This window comes from Lolium perenne, chromosome 2, assembly GCF_019359855.2.
Source record: "Lolium perenne isolate Kyuss_39 chromosome 2, Kyuss_2.0, whole genome shotgun sequence".
NCBI classification, from domain to species: domain Eukaryota; kingdom Viridiplantae; phylum Streptophyta; class Magnoliopsida; order Poales; family Poaceae; genus Lolium; species Lolium perenne.
In genome coordinates, this window is record NC_067245.2 from 262,139,601 (window position 1) to 262,161,014 (window position 21,414).

A 21,414-nucleotide genomic window follows, 5' to 3' on the forward strand; every position below is an offset into this window, starting at 1 on the left:
GCACTGGCAGCCAAAATCATGAAAGGAAACACCACAAACGTTTCAGTTTGTTTGTTTTGGAAAGCATTTCAGTTTCAGTTCAGTCAGGTATAAGAAAAGGTCATGGAGATCGGAGAAGCACGTGTCCTGACAGGTGGGCCACACAGAAGGGGGAAAGGAGACCCCCAAAAATAAAAGTTGGAGCGAACAGAAACGGAGACTTGGGGGACGCCATGGACGGAGGGAGGAAGCATCGGCCCTCCCTCCCTCCCTCCCTGCAAATTCATTCCTCTTCTTTGACTCGCCCTCCTTCTCTGTGTGTTAAGCATTTCCCAGCTGTATCAAACGTGCAATTAGCCCATAATTACGCTCTATAATAGGAACAAGACGTGCTGCTGGATCCAATCGCCGCGTCTGACTCATCTCCAGATCAACGCCACCGCCGCCGCGTGCTCAAACCCATTCTCCTCCATCTTATCTGTCTTCTTCTTCTTCTTCTTCTTCTTCTTGCTCCGCCTCCCTATTAATACCCTTTTGCTCCAAAGAACCAGAGACCAGCAGAGCTCGCGCGCGCCCCCTCGATCTCCGGACAAAAAATCCCCCCTTTTCGCGCCCCCACCCTTGCCCTTTTTGGCCGCGATCTCGCGCGTTTCTGTCGGCCCCTCTCATTTTCGCCCGGACTCCTTCCCTTCCTTCCTCCTTCCCGGTCGCGGTTGTTGGGGTGCCGCCGCCATGAACGCGCTCGCCGCGACCAGCCGCAACTTCCGGCAGGCCGCTAGGCTGCTTGGCCTCGACTCCAAGCTCGAGAAGAGCCTGCTCATCCCCTTCCGCGAGATCAAGGTGGGTGGGCCGCGCTCGTCACATCTTCTTCCTCCCCTCTTCTTCCATCCCAATGCTCCTGGAGCTTGACTTTCTTTGCTCCTTCGCAGGTGGAATGCACCATCCCCAAGGACGACGGCACGCTCGCCTCCTTCGTCGGATTCCGCGTGCAGCATGACAACGCCCGCGGGCCCATGAAAGGTGGCATCCGCTACCACCCGGAGGTGACCAGCCAACCCTCTTCCCCATTCTTCTCATGATGAGATCGTCTTGCTTGCTAATTCTGTCAATTGATCGATGCACCGATTGCGATTGTGATCCTAATAAGAGGCTGAAATGATAGAAAGTAAGTAGCTCATCTGATTGAGATCTTTAAAGTCTAAAATAACACAAACTGAAATAGCTGGAGTGAATGTTTATTTGCCACGTTTCTTTTCTTTTGTTTCGACAGCTAGTATTGTTTCTGGTCAATGATGTCATTGTTTTCTTTTCAGAGATGTAGTAGATCTCTAGTACCACAGAATTATTTGGTTATTGTTGTATGCTGTGTCCAGCTCTCTATTTTACTAGTACTTACCATTTCATTATCGTTTGTATAAGTTCGATTAGGTGATTCTGTAGATTGACCGGGTAGTCAGTTTGTGATGCACATGGTGTTAATCTACAAAAACAAGTTATGCGAGTATGCCTTTCTCCATTTTTTTTAATTACGAGCTCATTTCTTATGTTAAACTGTTGAAACACCAGACATATCTTTAGGTCGTTGATTGCGTAACTGTCAGCAGAAAAAAACTTTTTATCCATAACAAAGACAGCGTAAAACAAAACAACGTCCGACAAATCTTGTCGGTACGTTAGTAATTTATGTTGTTTGTGGATCCAATATTATTAGCGGCATCCTGCAAGCCGACAATCTTTTTTACATCCTGAAATGCTGATTCTGTTATGGAAACAAACAACTTAGCTTAACGTGTAGTCGGTTGTTTGACTTAATTTGCTTGTGGAGGCTATTTTACTTACAAATCGATTTCACCAGGTGTTGCTGCTTCTCAGTAAATTCTGAAAAGCCTGGGCAGTAAGCCAGCTGCAATTTAGTACCGATTATCATGTTTTCTCTTGCTACTGTATCTGCTTGACAGGTTGATCCAGATGAAGTTAATGCGCTTGCCCAGCTGATGACATGGAAGACTGCCGTTGCGGCGGTACCATATGGTGGAGCAAAGGGAGGAATCGGGTGCTCTCCTGATGAACTGAGTAGGAGCGAGTTGGAGCGTTTGACGCGTGTATTTACCCAGAAAATTCATGATCTTATTGGAACTCATACCGATATTCCGGCTCCAGACATGGGAACTAACGCACAGGTATGCTACTATGTAATTTCAGCACCTTGTTTAGCATTCACTGGTGATTCTGCTACTTACCTCTATCTGATACCATTTTCCTCCCAATTATCATACAGACTATGGCATGGATCTTTGATGAATACTCGAAATTCCATGGTCACTCCCCAGCTGTTGTCACTGGGAAGCCCATAGTAAGTATACAAATATAACAGCAAACATTTTGTTGTAAATAAGCTCTTTACTTATTATTTGATCTATTTGTTAGGATCTTGGTGGGTCATTAGGTAGGGATGCTGCTACTGGACGGGGTGTAATGTATGCTACTGAGGCTCTCCTGGCTGAATACGGGAAGTCCATTTCAGGATCAACCTTTGTTATTCAGGTGAGTGGTATAAATCATTAACCTCTATGTATCTAGTGACCTATTTCTCAGATGGTGAAAAGCTAGGCATGTGCCATGCTATAATGCAGAAGTTGAAATCGCAAAATAAGTTTGTTTAAACATAATGGTAATGTGTGTACCCACCATTACTATGTTGCATCGTATTTAATCTGTGAAATCCTGCAGGGATTCGGTAATGTTGGTTCATGGGCTGCGCAACTCATCCATGAGAAAGGCGGTAAGGTAATTGCACTTGGAGATGTAACAGGCTCAATCAGGAACATGGCAGGGGTAGACATACCTGCTCTGATGAAGCACAGAAATGAGGGTGGTCACATGAAAGACTTTCATGGTGCGGAAGTCATAGATTCCGCAGAGTTGCTAGTGCATGAATGTGATGTTCTCATCCCATGCGCTTTAGGTGGAGTCCTTAGCAGGTAACAACTACTGTCCTTGTGCAGTTTAGGTGTGGTTACGCACATCATGGTTTCCCCATTTTGATTACATATTTGTTAGTCTTTTTCTGCTGGTTAATTGTTGTGTAATACAGTTCATTTAGTCTAATTTTCAGTCTTTGTTGCTCTTGAGCAACCTATTTTTTAGATTGCTTCCTAGATGTATATGGTAGATTACTCGATAGGTAACTGATGATTTGCTATAATTTATTATCTGAAGGGAAAATGCACCTGATGTAAAGGCCAAATTTATAATTGAAGCTGCTAATCATCCGACTGATCCAGAAGCTGATGAGGTAAGAGCATGGACAACTTAAAATAATTTACAAGAACTTTGTCATCCTTGAAAAATATAAAGTATGGAAAATTTGCAATTTTGTTTCCTGAATGTCTCTGCTGTTGTCTGTATTGCAGATTCTTACCAAAAAGGGAGTGATTGTCTTACCAGATATCTATGCTAATTCCGGTGGTGTGATTGTTAGCTATTTTGAGTGGGTTCAGGTAACTGAATATATGATGATGGTCTTTGCCACCTCATTCCACACTATTCCGTTTGCTTCAGCCAGCATCTTCCTTATGCTCTTTTAATGGTGCAGAACATTCAAGGGTTCATGTGGGATGAAGAGAAGGTGAACATGGAGCTCCACAAGTACATGAACAGCGCTTTTCAGCACCTCAAGGCAATGTGCAAAACACACGATTGCAACCTTAGGATGGGAGCATTCACCTTGGGTGTCAACCGGGTTGCGCGTGCCACACTCTTGAGGGGCTGGGAGGCATGAGGAAATCCAGATTTCTCGTCAAATAATTCTTGTCTGACACCATGGTGGATCGTAGTTCTTATAAACACCATTGTTGATCTGATAAATTCATCACAAGTTGATGGTATGGGAGTTCAATTGAAATAATTTTCGGGGTACATGACAGAGATGATGGGTTGGGTTTGTTCTTTCTTGTAGTTAAGTCTCTGCCTTGGGTTGCTAACTGTGGTATACTGGTGATCCAGTTCCGGGTGATTGTAAACCTTAAAGAGTTGCTGAACGTGTCACAAAAGCTTCTGCATATTAATAAAAAATGTTATATCGGCCAATTCTCAATTGTGGGCCCAAATGTAACGGACTGTAATTCTACACTTCCAAAAATTCAGGCAGACTAGAGTTTCAGCAAGTTACATCGGACAAATCCGCAAAAGATGTTTTTCCACATTATCTGACGAGATTCATATGCATTCAGTCTCAGAGTTAGCCTCTGTGGATAGAGGGTGACATTTAGTTCAAAATTTAATAGACTGAAGCTGCCAAAATAACTATCCTTCATTCGAACAGCCCCTAAACTTTGGTAAACACAAGCTATCTTCGAAATATGATGAGTCTATTTGAGGCTTCATGAGCTGCCATGCCCAGTTTAAGAGCTTCTACGCCTTTGTTGCAGTCGGCACCGGGGCAGGCAGTGCGAGCACGCAGAAACCCGGGTGATCTGGTACCTCGTCAGCATTTAGCAAAAGCATTTTCTGAGGCTTGATCGGCACTGGTCGGTCAGCATTCAGCAAAAGCATTTTCCTCGGCTTGATCTGCACAGATGCGGGTTTGCACTGCCGGTCATTGCTCTTGGGCGGTGCAGATAGAGCCTTGCTACCGGCCATGTTTTCTGCAATTGATGTCCAGGCAGGGGCGTGGGTGGCTTTCGCCGGTGCTGACCTGCAAGTCCGGCGACCGCGCTTGTGCTTCGTGAACAGAGGTTCGGTAAAGTCATCCTTGTCGGCGACTCGCGCCGGAGCAGAGCCTTTCAATGGAGTTTGGGTACCATCCTCCTTGTCGGCCACTAGCGGCGGCTCGCAGCCTTCTAATGGAGCTTGGGTACCATGCTCCTTGTTGGTGCCTAGCCCCGGAGCAGAGCCTTCAGGTTGGGTACCATCCTCCTTGACCACAACTAGTGCCGGAGGAGAGGCTTCTGATGGAGCTTGGGTACCATCCTCCTTGTCAGCGACTAGAGGTGGAGCAGAGCCTTCTAATGGAGCTTGGGTACCAACCTCCTTGTCGGCGGCTAGCGTCAGAGCAGAACCTTCCACGAGCGCCAATTCGCAAGGCTGGGTGCTGCGCTCCGGCACAGGAGTGTCACCGCTGTCATCCTCCCCCGTTACTGACGGCGCGGTAGAGCCGTCGTTGGCCACCGCAAGTGCCAGCTCCCGCTGTTGCCCATCATTGTTGTCAGTGGTGGATGGACCATCAGCGCTGTCCGTGGCGAGCGCTTCGCCGGAGACGTCGGCGGCGGTGGTCTGCGGCAGCACGCGAGGCCGTCCACGGCCGCGCTTGGTCGTCGTGGATGGCGGCTTCCTCCCCCCTTTCTTGCCGGCAGCTGGCGTCGAGCCATCCTTCCGAGGTCGACCACGGCCGCGCTTGCCCTCTGTGGCTGGAGACCCAGCACTCGGCGCCACCGCCGCGGCCGGCGCCACAGCCGCGGCCGGCGCCACCGCCGCGGCCGGCGCCTGCGCGCGATCCTTGGGAGGCCGGCCCCGGCGCTTGGGCGCCGCGGACGGGGACTGGCTCCTCCCCTCGTTGGCAGCCGCCGGCTTCGGCGTCGGCGTCGGCGCCGGCGCCGAGCCATCCCTCCGCGGCCGTCCCCGTCCGCGCTTGGGCTCAGCCGGCGGCGGCGGGGCATCCGCGAGCTCGAGCACGGGCTCGGGCTCGTCGTCGTCGAGGGGGAGCGAGTACCGCCCGGTGGCGGCGCGCACGAAGAGGCCCTCGGCGACGTGCTTGGCGAGGTAGTGGCGGAGGAACCTGTCGTGCGCGGCGGGGACGCCGGGGTGCCTGGCGCGGATGAAGCCCGAGATGGCGGCCTCCGCCGAGCCGCCGCCCTCGCCCAGCTCCGCGATCGCCTCGCCGATCATCTGCAGAGCACCAAAAACGAGGACGCGACGTCAGCGCGCGGCGCATCCGAACTCCATTCCCCATTTTTGCCATCGGAACCAAGATAAAGGACGAGGTAATCTGGATTGAGCAAGCGCGACGGGAGCGATTCCTCTTCGCGACGGATGCAGCAGTCACTGGGTGATTTGATTTCTGATTTGGGTTCGGGTGGGCGGAGATTAGCAGAGCAAATCTTGCGGTGAATGGAATTGACTAGAGAAGTGGGGAGGAATAAGTAGAGTAGTAAGAGCGTCGTAAAAGGCGATTAATCCGGGGGGAGGAGGAGGAGGAGTAAGTACCCATGAATACGGTGGGTGATCCGGCGTGGGCTGCTCCCGACGCTTGGGTGCGGCGGCCTCCGCCGCCGGCGTCGAGGACGAAGACTCTCCAACCGGCGCGAGGGCCAGCATTGCGCAGAGGTGGTTGGATTGGGTGGGGGGCGGCGAAGGAAGAGAGGAAGGGGGAGGGCGCAAATGTAGAAGAGAGGCGGTTTTTTTTTTTTTTTTTTTTTTGAGGGATAGAAGAGAGGCGGGTTTAAGATGGGGAGAAGCGGAAGAAGGCGCCTGGTGCTCTGTTTCCGGGGAAGACTCAACTCCGTGTTTGGACCAAATTGCCCTTCTTTGTTCAACAGAGCGAAGCTTTTGTTCTCTGTCATTTGGTGCTTCTCTTTCTCCCTCATTTTGTCCTGCCTCCGTTTTGAGTGTAGATATTTTGGTAGTAAAATGCCAACTTTACTAAAAAATATATAATGATCATGGATATTTTCTTCAGAATATGAAACGTTAAGTATTCCATCCGTCTCAGTTTAACAGGTGCGCATGTAGTTTAAAAAATTGCTATGACCATTATTTTGGTCAATAAAATATGAAATATATGTTACAAAAATTATATTATTGAAGCTTTTTTGCATACGAATCTAATGATATAGATTTTATAGACATGAAAATTATATTTTATTAACTAAATTAATAATTAAAGTTTATCTTCAAGTACGCACATGCTTGTTAAACTGAAACGAAAGAAATACAGTACATAGTTTTGGCGTCGGGAACATTACACACTAATACACCTAACATTTTGATGTCGCACCGTAAAAAAAAAATTTGGTGCCACACTTCGAAGCAAAGGATCTATAGCACAGTAATGTGCCATGCCCGTCCGTACGGTGTGTTACGCTCACTTAATCTCGTCTACAGAAAGAACCAGCGCTCTACTGTAGACATTGAAAATACACCGGTAGGATCCCAGCGACAAACCTGAAACCCCGCGCCGGACAGATTATGGCGTTCAGCTGCCTGTCCAAACTCCGAAAAGTTTATTTGTGTGTAATAAATGGTTAAATCTAACAAAATAAAAGTAGGAGTAGTAAAAACTAGCCTTTGAAAGCGGCAACCCACGCCAGCGCACCCGATTCAATCGGTCCGACTTCCGTGCACTGCCGGAGATGCTCTAAGGTTTCTACATGGTTATAGTAGCACACACCATAAGTTCAGTTGTCATACCATCCAAGAAATGCGACAAAAAAATTAAACGTTTGAGGATCCCTCGAAAACACGCTTCCACCAGCGCTCCAAAAAGTTATCGGCATTGGCTCGGGTTCAAAACTCTTTTCGTCAACCCCGTGTCGACCCCTATAGAGGTCATCACGGGGGTGCCGGCACACACACCACGTAGGAAACATGCAGGTGGTGAAAGGATCGTATGCCGCACCTAGAGGGGGGGGGGGTGAATAGGTGCTAACCAATTTTTAGTTCTTTTTCAATTTAGGCTTGACACAAAAGGTAAATTCTCTAGATATGCAACTAAGTGAATTTACCTATATGACAAGGCTAATAACTAAGCAAGATATATCTAAGCAATATAGAGATAGAATAGGATAGAGGTAACCGAGAGTGGAGCACGCGATGACACGGAGATGATTCCCGTAGTTCCCTTCCTTTGCAAGAAGGTACGTCTATGTTTGGAGGGGTGTGGTTGCTACGAAAGCCAAACCAACAGCCACGAAGGCTTCACTCAGATCTCCGGTGAGCAACGCCACGAAGGCCTAGCCCACTTCCACTAAGGGATTTCCTCGAGGCGGAAACCGGGCCTTTACAAGGTTCTTGGGGCACACATCCACAACCAAATTGGAGGCTCCCAAATCTGTTACAACACAACAATCAATAACAATACATCAACACAAATCAACTAGGGAACCAAATAGGAACACTAGCATGAGATCCCTCAAACAAGAGAGGGGGAAATGAAGAACGCTTCGGTGAGGATGTAGATCGGTGTCTTCTCCTTCGAATCCCCAAAGATCAAGAGCTTTGGTTGGGGGAGGAAGGAGATCTTGCAAATCTTGTGTTCTTGAGGTGGCTCTAATGGTGGTGAAGCTTGGCAGATTTTTCTTGCAATGATTGAGCAACTTGTCCTTTGGAGAAGAAAGCTATTTATATGGGTGGAGCTTTCAGATCTGACCGTTGGGGACGAATTCCACTTACACCGGAAGTTCCGGCCAGGATGGCCAGAAGTTCCGGCTTCCACCGGAAGTACCGGCCATTCTGGCCGGAACTTCCGCCCTTGATAAAATTCCTGCAAAGCAAAAGAAGGGGCGGAACTTGGGCGGAACTTCCGGTGGCCGGAAGTTCCGGCCAAGTTCCAGAAACTTGCGAAAACCTTACTGGACTATACTGAGCCACAAACACGGAATTCCGAAACTTGCCCGGAAGTTGGGCGGAAGTTCCGCTGACCGGAACTTCCGGCCAACTCCACCGGAACTTCCGGTGCTGAAGAGAAAACTCGAGCACGTACGTCGCCGAGAAGCTTCGCTGAAAGTCAGGCCGGAACTTCCGCGATTAGGCCGGAACTTCCGCCGATACGTAAAACCTGCAGAACTTCAGAACAGCAAAACCAATACACCGATCCAACATAATTTTTGATGGCTTGTACCTGTCTACATCAACACACATAAAAATATACATAGTGTTGACGTCAAACACACAAAACCCAAAAGGGTGGGAAATGTTCTTTCAATCTCCCCCTTTTTGGTGTTTGATGACAACACAAGTATTTGCAAGGAATAGATAATGTAAACAACAATGTGAGAGATATAAAGGAGCTCCCCCTAGATATGAGCAATGGTACATAAGAAGCTCCCCCTATATCTTGCATCCGTCTTCCAAGGGTTAGCAAAACAACATAGTGATAAGCATGTGGATAATAAGATCATGCACACATAGATAACCAAGGAAGACTCACATACGGAGTTTACCATACACAAATAAGGTTCCAAGCACATAGATAGAGTTTACAAACCAAATAGCTAAGACATAGTTCGACACCATAAAGATAACTAGAATCACAAGCAATAAAAACCAAAGCCAACACGAGCTTGTGACTCCCCCATGCAAATACCCACCGAAGAGCAACCTAACAAGGTCTCACTCTCCCCCTTTGGCACCAAAGCACCAAAAAGGAAAAAGGAGAATCTACGCGCCCCAAGGGTCGGCGTTAGCCCAGCCGGGAGGGAGGTTCGATGAAGCGCCGGGATAGGGAGGAGTGTGAGGAGGAGACTCGATCTCAAGGCCATCCGGAGGAAGAGGGACACCATAACGAGAGACCCACTCAGCTTCCGGAGTGACATCCTCCTCGGATCCGGGGGGAGACACTTCCACCTCAAGTGCCCTCATGATGCTCTTCTGACGAACCCTTGACTTCTTGGCTTCAACATGCTGCTGATACTGACGTTGGTTGACTGCAGAGGTGAGGCAAAAGATCTGTCTCATGCGGCGTGCTAGCTTGGAAGCCCAACTCGGTGGCTTCTCATCCATGGGGTTAACATCTTCAAGAGGAGAGTTGTGGCGCTTGGACCTCAATGACTTCACTTCATGGGATGTGAGAGTGAGTGGAATGGATTGAACGAGTCTAGCATTGCAAGTATCCATCCAAGTGTCCTCAATGAGCTTCATAATGTACGGAGCAAAGGCGGGAAGCTTCTTCTCCATCACACATGACCACATCTCATGATAGATGTAGTCCATCACATCAAGCTTCTCACCGGTGCCCTTCTTAGCAAAAGAGTTCGCCATAAGATCCACTTCATAAAGATGTAGCTCATCAAGGTTGCCACCCTTTGGTCCAATGGTTTCCCGGTAGACTCTAAGCATAATATCCCAAGTAGGGAGAAGATCCGCACTCTTGCCCGGTATACCCCAACCGGGGATGTAGAGGTTCTCCAAGACTTCCCTTGTTTGAGCCCATGAGCTATCATGGCACCTCCAACCATTTGCATTCACACCCGGGTAGCGAGGATATCCAAGGGCAGCTCCAAACTTTGCCAAGTTAGACTCAAGGTGCCTCTCATGAGTCATCCACCGAAATGTTCTTGCTTCATCTTGCTCAAAGTGGACGGTGGCATAGAATTGTTGAATCAACCCAACATCATAGTCCTTGTTGAGCTCCATAATGGGATAGAGCCCAAACTCTCCACACATGGCATAGGCTTCTTCAAAGTACTTATTAGCGGCCATCTTCCCGGTGTCAATAGCATGTTGAGGGGCTACCCCCTTCTTGAATGGAATGTAGATCTCATAGAATATCTCCTCTTGGGACTTGTTGTGGAACCGCTTATCCCCAACCCTATTGTTCCGAGGGGTGAGGTAAGGGTTCATGTCACGGAGCTCCTTGTACTCATTATATTGCATGCCCTTCACGGATATATGTATGTTCTTCCCACGAACAGCCGGTGACTTGAGCCTCTGAGCAGCTGTAGCTTGCTGGCGAGCGGTGAGCTTGGATGGTCGGGTTTGCTCGAGTTCTTCCTCAACCTCATCCACATGATCCTTGCCTCTCTTCTTGGAACCACCTGATAACGGAATCAAAATGATATGAATGATGAAAGAGAACACATAAGCAAGGAGGACAAACACCAGAGCATGCACAGGATATCGGGTAACAGCAGAAAAAATCGCCAGGCCGGAAGTTCCGGTGAGAACCGGCGGAAGTTCCGCCCAGGGCGGAAGTTCCGGCGTGAAGGGCCGGAACTTCCGGCTGTTCGAAAACAGCGGCAGTTTCTCACCAGATCTGAGGCAATGGCTAAGAGAACCGCATTACCACGACATCCTAAGCACGATCTAGTAGAGGAAGGGCATCTAGAGGATTTCTACCATAGCTTTGCCTAGAGTATGCCCTATATTTCATCTAGTGAGGTCTACCCACACATAGAGAGGGAGAGGGCACAAACCGGGGGGAGCCATGGAGGAGAAGAGGGAGAGGATGCCGATCCACGGAGACGATCCGGCGGGGAGCGCCGGAGGAGGGAGATCCGGCCGGAGGAGCAGCAGCCGTCACAGGGGAGGAGCACCACCAAATAGATCTTGGAAAGGGGAAAAGTGAGGAAGATGGAACTGCTCACCCGTTCGGCCCAGTTATATAGTGGCCACTTAAGGCCGGAAATTCCGCTCGTTGGAGCCGGAACTTCCGGTCTCTCAGGAACCACCCAGGCTGGACACGAACATGGCTGAACTGGCGAAAAGGATACCGGCCGGAAGTACCGATCGAAACGACCGGAACTTCCGGTGGAACAGGAAACTGTGCCCAAAAACAGGATTTTGACACGAACAAGGTGCACTTGGAGAAGGTGAAGGATATGTCTTAGATGAGATAGGCTTAGGACAGATACGCCAAACTGTGAGATGGTACATGATCACTCATTTTTGCAAATAAATCAAATGAAAGCCAAAAATGAGTGATTTCCCATAAACAAGGAGATGTCAATAAAATCCAATGAAGATCCAAACAACTCCAACTCTTCACGAAGAAGAGTGCGGTGGCCTAGGCCACCATATATGAGTGTTATGATATGGCACCGCGAAGATATATCTTGGGTCCAAACCAATACTCATCATTTAAGCTCACATATCAACATATGATATACCGAGAATGAAATCTTTAATGTTGGCATTATGGGGGGAGGGATAGCTCAATAATTTAAACCGCACTCCCCCTATCTCCATGCCCATATCTAAACCAAATAAAGTTTTGAGATGAAGGTGTGTTTGCAAGATGATCAAGCTATACTCCTTGAATCGATGATATTTAGCTCATTCCTCAAATAAGTGAACCTTGCTTCATCAAGAGGCTTCGTGAATATATCGGCAAGTTGATCTTTGGTAGGAACATAGATGAGTTCAATATCACCACGGGCAACATGATCCCTAATGAAATGATTCCGGATCTCAATATGCTTCGTTCTTGAATGTTGCACCGGATTATAGGCAATCTTGATAGCACTTTCATTGTCACATAATAGAGGCACTTTGTCACAAATGACACCGTATTCCTTTAAAGTTTGCCTCATCCATAACAATTGAGTGCATCCACTTGCGGCGGCAACATATTCGGCTTCGGCGGTGGAGAGATATATACAATTTTGCTTCTTAGATGACCAACACACCAAGGACCTACCAAGAAATTGGCAAGCCCCGGAGGTTGATTTCCTATCATCCTTGTCTCCCGCCCAATCCGCATCGGTGTACCCATTGAGAATAAAACTTGAGCCTTTGGGGTACCAAATACCATATCTTGGGGTATCAACCAAATATCGAAAGATTCTCTTGAGAGCTATCATGTGGCTCTCCTTAGGAGAAGCTTGATACCTTGCACACACACCAACACGCAACACTATGTCCGGTCTAGATGCACAAAGGTAAAGCAAGGATCCAATCATGGAGCGATATACCTTTTGATCCACCTCTTTACCATTGGGATCAAGTGCAAGATGACATTTGGTAACCATAGGAGTGGCAACACCCTTCATCTCGGTCATCTTGAACCTCTTGAGCATGTCTTGGAGATATTTTGCTTGGTTGATGAAGGTTCCTCCTCTCAATTGCTTGATCTCAAAACCAAGGAAGAACTTCATCTCTCCCATCATAGACATCTCAAACCTATCGGTCATAAGCTTTGAGAATTCATCATTGAAAGCTTTGTTAGTAGAGCCAAAGATAATATCATCAACATATAATTGGCAAACGAAAAGCTCCCCATTGACCCTCTTAGTAAAAAGAGTGGGATCGATTAGCCCAACATCAAACCCACGGTCTACCAATAATTCCTTAAGGTGATCATACCAAGCTCTAGGAGCTTGTTTGAGACCATAAAGAGCTTTATCGAGCTTGTAGACATGGTTAGGGAAGTTGAGATCCTCGAAACCCGGGGGTTGCTTAACATAAACTTCTTCATGCAAAGGACCATTAAGAAATGCACTTTTCACATCCATTTGTTGTAACTTAAAGTTATGATGTGATGCATAAGCAAGAAGGATACGGATGGACTCAAGGCGAGCCACGGGAGCATAGGTTTCTCCAAAGTCAATTCCCTCAACTTGAGAGAACCCTTGAGCTACCAATCTTGCCTTGTTCCTCACAACATTGCCAAACTCATCTTGCTTGTTCTTGAATATCCATTTAGTGCCAATAACATTGCGGCACTCCTTTGGCTTCTCTACTAAGGTCCACACTTTGTTGCGCTTGAAGTTGTTGAGTTCTTCATGCATAGCTTCCATCCAATCCGAATCTTCAAGGGCTTCAAATACTTTCTTGGGTTCCACTAAGGAGATATAAGCATGATGGTTGCTAAAATTAGCCAATTGCCTTCTTGTGGAAACCTTTGCCCTTATATCACCAAGAACCTTATCATGAGTGTGATCACGAAGCTCAAGGTTCCTATCTCTTCTTGCTAGACGACGGGCCTCGATCTCCTCCTTGGTTCTTCTTGGCCTTGGAGGTATCACTTGATCAACTTGATCTTTTGGGTCCCCGTCTTGACCTTCAACTTGAGCAACTACAATTTCTTGTGAGTGCTCAACATCATGTGCTTGATCTTGGACATCATTTGGTGCGGAGCAAATATCGAATGGATACTCGTCGGAACCATCATGAATTCTTGGATGATCTTGACCTTGATCTTGTCCTTGATCTTGTCCTTGATCTTGCACACTAGAGGGAGGGTTTTGTTCTTGTTCTTGGGTTGGTGCATCATTTGCTTCACTTGATGGGGTTTGTTGATGTTGAGAAGATGAGGGCTCCACCGTGGTAGAGCATAGTCCTTCCCGAGACGCCACACCGTGTCCCTCAACGGGGCGGAAAAATCCCACACCCATTCTTACTATGGCATCTTGAGGTATTTCATCACCTGCACAAACATCAACTTGCCCCACTTGGGAGCCATCATTTTCTTCGAACCTCACACTACAAGATTCAATGATAATCCCGAAGGCTTTATCAAAGATTCTATAAGTGTGAGACTCGGCACCGTAACCAACAAATATACCCTCCAAAGCTTTAGGAGCGAATTTAGATAAACGAACTCCTTTGATTTTGTAGAAACACTTACACCCGAACACCTTGAAGTATGAGATATTAGGCTTGTTCCCGGTGAGTATTTCATATGGAGTCTTGTTCAAGCCCTTGCGGAGATAGAGCCGGTTGGAGGAGTGACAAGCAGTGGAGATGGCTTCGGCCCAAAAGTTATAGCGGGATTTATACTCCGCCATCATAGACCTTGCCATATCCATAAGAGTCCGGTTCTTCCTCTCTGCAACACCATTTTGTTGAGGGGTGTAAGTAGCGGAATATTGATGACGAATCCCCTCATCACTAAGAAAATCATTGAGTGTGTAGTTCTTGAACTCGGAGCCGTTGTCACTTCTTATTGCCATAATGAGGAGGTTGTGTGGGCATTGCACCTCGGTAGCAAAGTCAATGAATATTTGTTGAGTCTCATCTTTCGTCTTGAGAAAGTAGACCCAAGTGTATCTTGAGTAGTCATCGACAATCACCAAGCAATGTTTCTTCGCACCAAGACTTGCATGAGTAACGGGACCAAAGAGATCCACATGAAGGAGCTCCAAGATCCTCTTGGAAGAGATGATGGTCTTGCTTGGATGCGGAGAGTCATGCATTTTGCCTTCAACACAAGCCCTACAAACACGATCTTTGGCAAAAGACACATTTTCCATTAGTCTCACAATATGGTTCCCCTTGTGAAGACTTTGCAAAGTTCTCATGTTGACATGGGCTAGGCGGCGATGCCACAACCAACCCACGTCCGCCTTTCCGAATAGGCACATCGCACTTGACGTGGTGGTCCCCGAAAAGTCCACCACATACAAGTTGTGTTCGCGATACCCAACGAATGCGACTTTTAGAGTCTTGCTCCACAAGAGGACCACAATATCTTTATCAATAAAGACGGCGAAACCCATCTTGCCAAGGGCGGAAACGGAAAGCAAATTGTAACCAAGGGTTTTGACAAGCATGACATCCACAAGGGTAATGTTGTGTGCAACCACAACCTTGCCAAAACCCAATACCTCGGATGTAGAATTATCGCCAAAGGAGACGGTGATATTATTTATGTTGGGCCTCAACTCCTTGACGAGGTTCTTGCCGCCGGTCATATGACTTGTACATCCACTATCAAGTACCCATTTTGAACCTCCGGCGGCATAGTCCTACATGAGATCAATTCTTGGATTTAGGTACCCATTTTTCAATGGGTCCTCTTTTGTTAGCAACAAGGGTCTTTGGAACCCAAATAGACCAAGCAACATAACCATCATAAGGACCAACATATTTAGCATAGACATCACCATAATAATCTTTAAAGAGAACATAGTGAGGGTTATCTATTCCCGCACCATCATCATTAATGGTGTTGCCCTTTCGGGTTTCACAATTAGCTTTCTCATGTGCGGGCTTGGTCTTTTTCTTGTTTGCCTTTTTAGCCTTGGTATTAAAACCAAGTCCCTCCTTCCCATTGTTTGACCTTTGCTTACTCAAAAGATCATCCAAAGAAAGTTTACTTTGGGGAGAGGAGGCCTTAGCAAGTTCATCTTTCAACCTAGCATTTTCCTCAATAAAATTTGCATGATCACATGAAGGAGTAGAGGTACTAGGTATGTCATATGAAGCAAGCCTAATTTGAAGTTGCTCATAAGACTCGGAGAGGAGAGAGTATTCACTCTTCAAGGCTTTGTGAGCCTTGTCTAGTTCATCTAGATCCTTCACAAGTTTCTCATGATCAACACCAAATTTGGCCTTTTCCTTTATAAGCACTTTAGTCTTAGCTCTAGCAAGATCTCTAGCTTTAGTGAGCTTGTTAATTTTATCTTAAGGATCTTCAAGAGTTTCTAGCCTCTCCTCAAGGGAAGCTATAGTTTCTTGACATTCCTCAAGAGCATTTTTAAGAGCATGGATTTCAAGAGAGTCTTATCTCTCAATTTGACCCTTTTTCTCAAGAATATCACTTTGTTGAGCTAAACGAACCTTGAGATTTGAAACATGCTTTTTAGTGTTACCTTGTAGGTTGAGAATGAAATCATCAAACTCTAGCATTTCTTGTTTCACTTTTAGACTAGCATCATCAACCCCTAGATCACTAGATATGTTAGGCATAGAGGGGTTAGGGGATGATACCTCGGAGGATTTAGCCATGAGGCAACTTTCTTCCTCCACATGAATGACCTCATTGGGGAATTCACTTGGTGATGAAGAGCTAGTGGAGAGGGAGGCAAGAGCGACCAATCCATTAGAGGTTGCATCTTCTTCATCATCAACATCATCATCTCCGGAGGTGTACTCTTCTTGAGTTGATAGCACAATAGATGTGTCCAAGGAGGACCTTGCCATGAAGCAATGTGCATTCTTGATATGAGGAGTCTCATTGGGAGAGTCAAAGAGAGATGAAGAGGGAATGTTGGTGGTGACAATGGCGGCCAATTCCTTTGAGCTTTCTTCATCTTCCTCACTACTAGAGCTTCCCACTTCATCGGAAGAATATTCTCCCGTTGTTACAAGCACAACTCTTGAGGGCCTCTTGCCCTTCTTGGTCTTGTTGTTGTAGAATTTCTTGTTGGGGGATTTTGGATATTTGCCCTTTGTGTCTTTGCTCTTGTCCTTGGGAATGAGCCTCCCATTATGAAGCTCTCTATTCTCATAGGGACATTCGGCAATGAAGTGGCGCTTGTCATCACAATTGTAGCATGATCTTGTCTTTGGACCAAAGCTAGTGAACCCACTTTTGTTGTTTCTCTTGATGTTGTCTTCCTTGGCCTTGGATGGATCAACCCAAAAGGGCTTTGCATGGAAGGCCATGTGATCATGGTAGTGGCATTGCAAATCTTCCGGATAGGACATACTCCAAGATGCCCTATAGGATTCTTGAGGAATCACTTCTTCAACGGAGTTGACCGCCAAGGCAAGGTTGGAACCTTTTGACATCCCAAGTGCTCGATTGCGAGAATCATGAGAGGTTTGCTCAAGCACCTTGAGAGCTTGCATCTCGTGCACGGCTTGTTGAGAGGTGAGGGAGGCATAGCATTCTCTTCCGACAAGAGTCTTGACATCAATAGGCTCAAATGGCATCATGCACTCAATGTACTTTTCCTTGATCCAAGAGTCATTAATATGAGTGGCTCCAACATTCTGGAAGGAGTCGGCAACGGTGAGAAGTCTTCCATACATGTCTTCATGATCTTCATCCGGTAGCCTCATGAATCCTTCGGCTTTATTCCGAAGAGCATTATACTTGTTCCTTCTTGTGCTCTCACTTCCAATGCAACTCGCGGTCAAAGCATCCCAAGCTTCCTTGGCGGTGGTGTAGTTCCGAACACGATGCAATTCCTTTGTCCCCACACTAGTTTGAATCATGTGCAAGGCGGTGTTGTTGAGTTGACTATCAACCGCTTCTCTTCTAGTCAACTTGTCGGGGTTGAATGGCTTAAAGCCTTCCAAGATTATTCTCCAAAGTTCATTGGAGGCACTGCAAACATGAGAGCGGAACTCAAATTGCCAAGTATCGAAATTATCAATAGAAAACTTAGGTGGATCGCCCCGAATGTTCAAATGGGGATGGGGAACCGGTATATCGGGAGATAGAAAAGGTGGAGGTACTCGATTGTAGCTCTCACCCCCACTAGTTCCCCTAGGAGATGTAATGGGAGATTTGATAGTGTTTAAGTTATCACCTTCCACGGGTTTGGTAGATGAGGGTAATTCCGAAGCATTTCCCTCATCTAACGCACCCGTGTCCTTTACCTCTACACTAGGAGCCTTGGGAAGGGCCGGAGTCAAAAGCTCGGCAATCATCTTTTTCATGCTTTCCATTTGGGCTTCCATGGAGGACTTCAACGAATTGAAGTCTTCCATGGATACCGTCGTGGCGGTCCCTTCCGAGGACTCCTCGTTCGGCATACTCTTAGGTGGTTAAGCCCGAAATAAGAGCCGAGGCTCTGATACCAATTGAAAGGATCGTATGCCGCACCTAGAGGGGGGGTGAATAGGTGCTAACCAATTTTTAGTTCTTTTTCAATTTAGGCTTGACACAAAAGGTAAATTCTCTAGATATGCAACTAAGTGAATTTACCTATATGACAAGGCTAACAACTAAGCAAGATATATCTAAGCAATATAGAGATAGAATAGGATAGAGGTAACCGAGAGTGGAGCACGCGATGACACGGAGATGATTCCCGTAGTTCCCTTCCTTTGCAAGAAGGTACGTCTACGTTTGGAGGAGTGTGGTTGCTACGAAAGCCAAACCAACAGCCACGAAGGCTTCACTCAGATCTCCGGTGAGCAACGCCACGAAGGCCTAGCCCACTTCCACTAAGGGATTTCCTCGAGGCGGAAACCGGGCCTTTACAAGGTTCTTGGGGCACACATCCACAACCAAATTGGAGGCTCCCAAATCTGTTACAACACAACAATCAACAACAATACATCAACACAAATCAACTAGGGAACCAAATAGGAACACTAGCATGAGATCCCTGATGTCTACGTTCCCCCTCCTTTCCTGTAGACAGTGTTGGGCCTCCAAGAGCAGAGGTTTGTAGAACAGCAGCAAGTTTTCCCTTAAGTGGATACCCAAGGTTTATCGAACTCAGGGAGGAAGAGGTCAAAGATATCCCTCTCATGCAACCCTGCAACCACAAAGCAAGAAGTCTCTTGTGTCCCCAACACACCTAATAGGTGCACTAGTTCGGCGAAGAGATAGTTAAATACAGGTGGTATGAATATATATGAGCAGTAGCAACGGTGCCAGAAAATAGCTTGATGGTGTGTAGTTGATGGTGGTGGTATTGCAGCAGTAGTAACACAGTAAAACAGTAAACAAGCAGTAGTAACGCAGCAGTAGTAAACAAGTAGCGATAGCAGTATTTAAGAACAAGGCCTAAGGATTACACTTTCACTAGTGGACACTCTCAACATTGATCACATAACAGAATAGATAAATGCATACTCTACACTTTTGTTGGATGATGAACGCATTGCGTAGGATTACACGAACCCTCAATGCCGGAGTTAACAAGCTCCACAATTTGTTCATATTTAGTAACCTTATAGTGTAAGATAGATCAAAAGACTAAACCAAGTACTAACATAGCATGCACACTATCGCCTTCATGCATATGTAGGAGGAATAGATCACATCAATACCATCATAGTAATAATTAACTCCACAATCTACAAGAGATCATGATCATAGCCTACGACAAGAACCACACGGTGCACACACTAGTCACCTTTACACACGTGCAGGAGGAATAGAACTACTTTAATAACATCACTAGAGTAGCACATAGATAAATTGTGATACAAAACTCATATGAATCTCAATCATGTAAAGCAGCTCATGAGATTATTGTATTGAGGTACATGGGAGAGAGATGAACCACATAGCTACAGCGAAGCCCTCAGCCTCAGGGGTGAATTACTCCCTCCTCATCATGGGGGCAGCGATGGCGGTGAAGATGGCGGTGAAGACGGCGGTGGAGATGGCTCCGGGGGCAATTCCCCGTCCGGCAGGGTGCCGGAACAGAGAGTTCTGTCCCCCGAATTGGAGTTTCGCGATGGCGGCGGCGCCCCTGGAGTCTTTCTGGAGTTTCGTCAATTGGTACTGCGTTTTTAGGTCGAAAGGGGTTATATAGGCGAAGAGGCGGCGCAGGAGGGCTGACAGGGTGGCCTCACCCTAGGCCGGCGCGGCTGCACTCGGCCCGCGCGGCCCTATGGTGTGGGGCCCCCCTGGCTCCTCTCCGACTCTTCTTCGGTGTTCTGGAGCCTTCCGGGAAAAATAGGAGGTTTTGCGTTGATTTCGTCCAATTCCGAGAATATTGCCCGAACAGCCTTTCTGGAACCAAAAACAGCAGAAAACAGCAACTGGCCTTTCGGCATCTCGTCAATAGGTTAGTTCCGGAAAACGCATAATAATGACATAAAGTGTGCATAAAACATGTAGATATCATCAATAATGTGGCATGGAACATAAGAAATTATCGATACGTTGGAGACGTATCAGCATCCCCAAGCTTAGTTCTGCTCGTCCCGAGCAGGTAAAACGATAACAAAGATAATTTCTGGAGTGACATGCCATCATAACCTTGATCATACTATTTGTAAAGCATATGTAGTGAATGCAGCGATCAAAACAATGTATATGCAATGAGTAAACAATTGAATCATATAGCAAAGACTTTTCATGAATAGTACTTTCAAGACAAGCATCAATAAGTCTTGCATAAGAGTTACTCATAAAGAAATAATTCAAAGTAAAGGCATTGAAACAACACAAAAGAAGATTAAGTTTCAGCGGTTGCTTTCAACTTGTAACATGTATATCTCATGGATATTGTCAACATAGAGTAATATAATAAGTGCAATATGCAAGTATGTAGGAATCAATGCACAGTTCACACAAGTGTTTGCTTCTTGAGGTGGAGAGAAATAGGTGAACTGACTCAACATTGAAAGTAAAAGATTGGTCCTCCATAGAGGAAAAGCATCGATTGCTATATTTGTGCTAGAGCTTTGATTTTGAAAACATGAAACAATTTTGTCAACGGTAGTAATAAAGCATATGTATCATGTAAATTATATCTTACAAGTTGCAAGCCTCATGCATAGTGTACTAATAGTGCCCGCACCTTGTCCTAATTAGCTTGGACTACCGGATCATCACAATGCACATGTTTTTACCAAGTGTCACAAAGGGGTACCTCTATGCCGCCTGTACAAAGGTCTAAGGAGAAAGCTCGCATTGGATTTCTCGCTATTGATTATTCTTCAACTTAGACATCCATACCGGGACAACATAGACAACAGATAATGGACTCCTCTTTTATGCATAAGCATGTAACAACAATTAATAATTTTCTCATTTGAGATTGAGGATATATGTCCAAAACTGAAACTTCCACCATGGATCATGGCTTTAGTTAGCGGCCCAATGTTCTTCTCTAACATTATGCATGCTTAACCATAAGGTGGTAGATCTCTCTTACTTCAGACAAGACAGACATGCATAGCAACTCACATGAAATTCAACAATGAATAGTTGATGGCGTCCCCAGTGAACATGGTTATCGCACAACAAGCAACTTAATAAGAGATAAAGTGCATAATTACATATTCAATACCACAATAGTTTTTAAGCTATTTGTCCCATGAGCTATATATTGCAAAAGTGAATGATGGAATTTTAAAGGT

At 46.3% G+C, this 21,414-nt stretch overlaps 2 protein-coding genes across 2 annotated transcripts; one reads left to right on the forward strand and one right to left on the reverse strand.

Annotated features, from left to right (window-relative positions):
* Window positions 1-258: 258 nt before the first annotated feature.
* Window positions 259-4,068, forward strand: LOC127335795 (glutamate dehydrogenase 2, mitochondrial). Its single transcript, XM_051362531.2, has 9 exons — window positions 259-819; window positions 909-1,022; window positions 1,938-2,159; window positions 2,258-2,332; window positions 2,407-2,523; window positions 2,710-2,960; window positions 3,199-3,274; window positions 3,393-3,479; window positions 3,575-4,068. Exons 1-9 carry the CDS (start codon window positions 712-714, stop codon window positions 3,758-3,760), a joined length of 1,236 nt encoding a protein of 411 aa, XP_051218491.1. The 5' UTR covers window positions 259-711; the 3' UTR covers window positions 3,761-4,068.
* A 68-nt stretch (window positions 4,069-4,136) lies between these two features.
* LOC127335794 (uncharacterized) lies at window positions 4,137-6,386 on the reverse strand. The gene is made up of 2 exons (XM_051362530.2): window positions 6,184-6,386; window positions 4,137-5,865 (listed from the first exon to the last, which is right to left on the reverse strand). The coding sequence occupies exons 1-2, from the start codon at window positions 6,292-6,294 to the stop codon at window positions 4,393-4,395; spliced, it is 1,584 nt and encodes a 527-aa protein (XP_051218490.1). The 5' UTR covers window positions 6,295-6,386; the 3' UTR covers window positions 4,137-4,392.
* Between the last annotated feature and the right edge of the window lie 15,028 nt (window positions 6,387-21,414).